This window comes from Pleurodeles waltl, chromosome 8, assembly GCF_031143425.1.
Source record: "Pleurodeles waltl isolate 20211129_DDA chromosome 8, aPleWal1.hap1.20221129, whole genome shotgun sequence".
NCBI lineage: Eukaryota > Metazoa > Chordata > Amphibia > Caudata > Salamandridae > Pleurodeles > Pleurodeles waltl.
The window spans coordinates 398,056,752-398,063,003 of record NC_090447.1 but is presented as its reverse complement, the minus strand read 5'-3'; the positions used below and the strand labels follow the sequence as shown (position 1 = coordinate 398,063,003).

The 6,252-nt window shown below is 53.5% G+C and overlaps 1 protein-coding gene across 1 annotated transcript; it reads right to left on the bottom strand.

The window, feature by feature from the left end:
- Positions 1-215: 215 nt before the first annotated feature.
- Positions 216-644, bottom strand: LOC138249522 (uncharacterized). The gene has a single exon (XM_069203475.1). It carries the CDS (start codon positions 642-644, stop codon positions 216-218), a length of 429 nt encoding a protein of 142 aa, XP_069059576.1.
- Between the last annotated feature and the right edge of the window lie 5,608 nt (positions 645-6,252).

Sequence of the window (6,252 nt, the reverse complement as noted above, 5' to 3'; positions counted from 1 at the left end):
ACACATGCACAACACACACCATACACACACCACACACCCAGAACCAGCTGCAGAGTAAATCGACGGTAACAGTACCCAGTAGCAAATAAAGCCAGGACACATACCTCTTCTGGAGGGGGGTCCTTGACCTCTGGTAATGTAGGAGGCTCCTTGCCCTCTGGTTATTGAGGGGGCTCCTTGCCCTCTGGTGTTGGAGAGGGCTCCTTGCCCTCTGGTTATTGAGGGGGCTCCTTGCCCTCTGGTTCTGGAGGGTGCTTCTTGGTGTCTGGTTCGGGATGGGGCTCCTTGGCCTCAGTTTTGGAAGGGGCTTCCTTGGCCTTAGTTTTGGGCGGGGCCTCCTTGGCCTTAGTTTTGAGAGGGGGGTCCTTGGCCTTTGTCTTGGGATGGAGATCCTTCACCTTAGTTTTGAGAGGGGCCTTCTTGGCCTTTGTCTTGGCAGGGGTCTCCTTGGCCTTTGTTTTGGGAGGGGTCACCTTGGCCTTTGTTTTGGGAGGGGTCACCTTGGCCTCTGTTTTGGGAGGGGTCTCCTTGGCCTTAGGTTTTGGAGGTGGTTCCATGGTCTGGGTTGTCTGTTTGGGAGGGGGCAGCACTTTAGTCCTCTGTTTTGGGGGCGGAGGAGTGTCCTTGGGGCAGGTGGCCGGCATTGCACTCATGTGCCCCTTAGTGGCGGCTGGAGACTTTGGGGTTGGAACAGTGTCAGACTGGATGCTTGAGGTACTGGGCTGGGGGTTTGGACCTTCCTCTTATGGGCAGAAGGGGGGAAAGAAGAGGTCAAGGCGGGAAATGAAAAGCTTCTTAAGGGCAATGGGGTGGGATGTGGCAGGAGGGATGGGAGAAAAGGTAGAGGTAGTGGTTGTAGGAGGAGGAGGTGTGCTGGACTTGGGTGTAGGTGCAGGGACAGTGTGTGTGTGTGAGGTGGATGGCTGTTGGGGGCCTGAGTGTGAGCGTTTGTTTGTCTGTGGAGGGGCAGACAAGGTGGGGAAGGTCAACCAGGATGTGTGGATAGATGTTGTGGTGGTATCTACAACTGAGGTGGGTGTGCTGCATGAGGTGGTGATGGTAGTGGTGGCGACTGCACGTTCGGTGAGTCGGGTGCATGTCTGTGGGTCTGCTGTTGTGCATGTAGGCAAGGCTGTGCAGGTGGCAGGTTCAGGAACTGTTGATGCAGTGCATGCAGGTGTAAGTGCGGATATGAGTGTGAGGGAGGAGGAGGAGGGGAAGACAGTGGAGGCAGTGGATGATGGTGAGTCTGCATCTGTGTGTTGGCTGTGTGAGTTCTTGTGGACTGAAGTGTGCTGCCTGTGTTTGTCTTGTGTGATGTTTTGTGTGCATGCTTATCTGAATGTGTGCGTGGGATGGGTTTGGGGTGAGGAGGCTGCGAATGGGCAGTGGCAGTTGTAGGGGGGACGAAAGAAACAGTGACACTGGCTGCCAACAGTGAAGAGACCAAAGCCTGAAACAATCTCTGTAGGGCCACCAAGCCACCCTGAATGCCCTCCAGGAAGGCATTGCATTGCTGCATCTGGGATGCCAGCCCCTAGATGGCATTCACCATGGTTGACTGCCTTACAGGGATGGATCTCAGGAGGTCAATAGCCCCCTCACTGAGGACAGCAGGGCTGACTGGGGCAGGGTCTGATGTGCCTGGTGGCAAAGGAGATGCCCACCCTCCTGGGTGAACGGGCACGGGCAACTCAGTGGAGGGCTACTGGGAGGGTGGTATGGTACAGGGGTGGCGGTAGAACCTGTAGCTGGGGTGGTCCCAGAGGGGTCCACCACCGCCAGGGAGCTCCCCTCGGAGGAGGAATCAGAGTCAGTGGTATCAGCTCCTGTCCCGCCATGATGCTCCCTTCGCCCTCTGTCCCACTGGTCCCCTCGGCGTTGGTGGACTCTACCTCCTGGGTCCCGTGGGCTGCAGCTCCCTCACTCGACGGTCACCCTGATCCTTCGCCAGATGATGCTAATGCACACATGGAGAGGATGACAAAAGAAAAGGGGGGAGAAAGAAAGGAAGCCCATGGTCATCACAGCACCAACAGCACAGATCGCATACACATCACTGTCACACACTGAGACTGAGAATGGGCAGTATGGACCACACTGGCATACCATTGGCTAAGTACCACAGCAGGTAGGAGCCAAACACTACCATCTGCACACCAACTGGGACCAACTAAGCCCTGTTTGCAATGGAAAGCCAGCTACCTCGCAATCAAAAGCATGCAATTCACCCAATTAATTTAAGCTGGACCATGTAGCAATGTCTGAATGTCATACTGGAGCATCCACTGACTAGTACCCTGCACCCAAACCCCATGCCAGGCAACAGAGATGGGTGTCAAACACACTGTACTCACCCCCTTGTGGGTGCTGTGATGTCCTCAAGGACCCATCCAGCTCTGGGTAGGCCACCGCCAGTATGCGGGCCATCAGGTGTGTCAGGTTCCGAGAAGCACCCCTCCCTCATTGGGTGGCTATCCCCAGCTGGGCCTTTGCGGTCTTCCAGGCCCAGCGACCCAGGTCCTCCCATCGTTTCCTGACGTGAGTGCTCCGCCTGCTATAGACCCCCAGGGCCACCACGTCCTTGGCGATGGCACGCTACAACCCCTTCTTCTGATGGGCGCTGACCTGCGAGGAAACACAAACAGAGGGACTCCATGAAGCCGACAATTCAGCCTGTCACACATATGACCTACAGACTGCATTTGCCCCATATCAGGCACACACATGACCCATACCTCTGCATTAACACTGCCACCAGCCATACCTCCCCAAATGACAAACTGCCAGCACACATACACATCTTCATGCAGCCATGTTGCATGCAACATACCGATGGTGTAATCACCTGTTGATCTGAGGCCCATACAACTGCCCATACAGGGGTAGGACACCATCCACAAGCCTCTCCAACTCCTCCGATGTGAAAGCTGGAGCCCTTTCCCTTCCAGACAGAGGTCAGAGAAGCACACGCAGTGGAAATGTTGTCCTGTGGAGAGTCAGGAATCAATGAAGTGGTAGAAATAAAATGGTGGTCACGTACGCGACCGTCACCTCTGACGTTCATCATCATTGGTTCCCATACTTCAGAGAAGGCCATGTTAGCTAATGAAGAACTGCATGACAGTGCAGACCGTCTCCCGCCATGACGCAAACGCTGGCAGAGTGAGGTCACTTCCACTTGTCCATGCATACAGGACAGGTGGTTGCCATTTTCTAAAGCTAGTACACATGTACAGATTAATTAGTGCGTCATTGTAGTCGAATGTACACACCTAAACAATTCCAGTGTCCAACATACAAGCATGCTCTGTGTACACTGCTGTAGTGTGTTCATGGTTCCTGTTGTCACTCCCTTCTTACCTTTGGGTCCCTTAGTTGCCAACCACTGTGGAGGAATAGGAGGAGGAGGCAAGCATCAATGTACAGACCCCTTGTGGACTTGGCTACACTGGAGGACAGGCACATCATACTCACCTATCATCTGGACAGGGCCACAATTACAGAGCTGTGTGCACAATTGGAGCCTGATCTGCTACCTGCTATCTGTTGCACCACAGTAATACCCCCTCTTGTGCAGGTACTCTCAGTGCTCCATTTCCTGGAAACTGGCTCTTTCCAGGTGACATTGGGCTTGGCTGCAGGAATGGCACGGCCAGTGTTCTCTATTGTTCCTACAAGGGTTTTGTCAGTCTTGCTCAAACATATGTGCAGCTACATTGCATTCCCCCAGGTAGATGATTTACCCACTGTGAAGGCTGGATTCTATGCAATGGGACATATACCACATGTTATTGGGGCCATTGACGGGACCCATATTGCCTTAGTCTGCCCCCTCAGGGCCAACAAACAAGAGTACAGGAATAGGAAGAGTTTCCACTCACTCAATGTCCAGATGGTGTGCCTTGCTGACCAGTACATCTCCCACGTCACTGCCTAGTTGGTGCATGATGCCTTTGTCCTGAGGGATAGCAGTTTCCCACAGCTGATGGCACAACTACAGAGGCACAGAGTGTGGCTTATAGGTGAGCTTGAGTCCCCACCCAATGTATGTCAGTGTATGCCTTCAGGGGTCATACCCGATGCCATTGTCTAGGGCTAATGTGTGTGCCTGACTTCTTGCAGGTGAATCCAGCTACCCAAACCTGTCCTGTTCCTGACCCCTTTTAAGAATCCGAGAACAGGGGCTGAGAATAGATACAATGATTTTCATGGGCGTACCAGGAGGATTGTTGAAAGGACCTTCGGTCTCCTGAAGGTCAGGTTTAGGTGCCTTGTATGCTGCATGCTGCACAATTTGGCCCTCAGATGCCATGTGCCCTATCTGCAGGAGGAGGGGGGTGACAATGCAGCTGTGGTAGCAGTGGACACTGAGGACAGTGAGAAGGAAGAGGAAGAGGAGGAGGATGTGGACAACAGGACCCATATGATACAGCAGTAGTTCAAATGACACTCAGGTAATACTGTTGAACTAAACATTTCTCCTTGCCAGCGTTGTGCTGTGTGGCTGTAGCATGATGCCAGTCATTACCTTTGCATCCCACCTGACCATCACCTATGTCTTCCCTTACTGCAGATTTTGCTGTGGTTAAAACAGTGTACTGGTGTGATGTGTACAGACTGCTGTGACACCTTTGTAGGATGTATCAACATATTACTGGACATTTACAGAGGATCCTGCAGTTCATGACAGTTCAATACATCGTACATTACTTTCAGATAAAACACTATTACTCAAGTTGTGTCCAAGAGTGTTTATTAAAAATTTGAATACAATGCAAAGTGCAATAGAGTGGGGGATGGTTTGGAATAGTCCAATGTAGTGAGCCAGTCTGTTTGAGGCACAGGTCCAGTGTCCAAAGGGTCATAGGAAGGGGAGCAATGGCAGTTCAAAGTGGACAATGTGACACAGTGGAACACAAGGGGGACTTTCAGGAGGGGCTAATTTCCTGGCAGTGGTCTTGGTCTTGGCAACTGTCTCTGGTGTCTGCCTGGGTCGCAGGGACCGTTTGCGGGGTGATTCACCTTCCGCAGGGGGAGGGGTGCTGGTGGCTTGTGGGTTCTGTGGCAGGGCCTCCTGTCCATTATCTGCAGCAGATGTGGAGGGCTGGCCAGTACACTGGCTAGTGGAAGGGGCCCGCTGGTGTGCTGTGTAGTCCGTCATGATGTTGGCCATGTCACCCAGCACCACTGCAGTGGAGACCATGGTGGTGTTCAGGGCCTGCAATTCTTGCTTGATCTCCTGGTGGTGTTCCCCCTGCAGCCGCTGGTTCTCCTGCATGATGTTTATCACCTGACCCATTTTGTCCTGGGATTGTTGTTAAGCCCCCAGGACATTAGTGAGTGCCTATTGGGCAGTCGGTTCCCTTGGCCTGTCCTCTCCCCGGTGCACAGCTGTCCACTGACTGTCCCTGGCCCCCTGTGCCTGTGTCCCCTGAACGGTGTGCCCACTCCCACTGACCCTAGGATTCTCATTATCTTGCCTGTGAGGTGTGGACTGGGGTCCCTGTACAGGTGGGCACACTGCTGATTGACGTGTCCTGGGGACAGAGGTCTGGGGACGTTGGGTGGCTGCTGTGGTGTTGGATTCTGAGTGGGGAGGCTCTGTAGTGGACTGGGTGTGGCCTGGGGAATCCGACTGACCAGTGGTCCCTGATGGGCCAGGGAGTTCATCCAGATCCAGAGCTCCAGAGTTGCTGTCATCACTGGGAGCATCTTCTGGTGGGGGACTGGGTAGCCGTGGCACCTCCTCGCCACTGAGTTTGGCTGGGGCACCTGTGGGGATGTAAGCTGTGTATTATGCTACATGTCTGCGACATATTCTGCATCACTAGTTTCCCCTATATTACTGCTGTTCCCCTGCCACCTTTGTTTGTGTATGGTGATGGATTGTGGGATTGTTAGTTCTCCATGCTGTGCATGCATTGGTGGTGGGTGTACCTGCAGGGCTGGAAGGGATGTGCATGCAGTGGGTATGGCATGCAGGGCTTGAGATTTCATTTTGGTAATTGAGGTGCATTGTATGGGATGTAGTGGGGCGATGAGTGTCAGGATGAGAGGTGGTGTTGGCATGCAGGTATGGGGGGGTGAGAGGTAGTAAATGTTGACTCACCAGTGTCCAGTCCTCCGGCTAATCCAGTGAGTCCCTCAGGATGCAGGATTTTCAAGACTTACTCCTCCCATGCTGTCAGCTGTGGGGAAGGAGGTGGTGGTCCACAGCCAGTCCTCTGGATGGCGAGCTGGTGCCTTGCT

Excerpts from the sequence above, each read along its gene's own strand:
- LOC138249522 (XM_069203475.1), bottom strand. The coding sequence starts at position 644 with ATGCCGGCCACCTGCCCCAAGGACACTCCTCCGCCCCCAAAACAGAGG.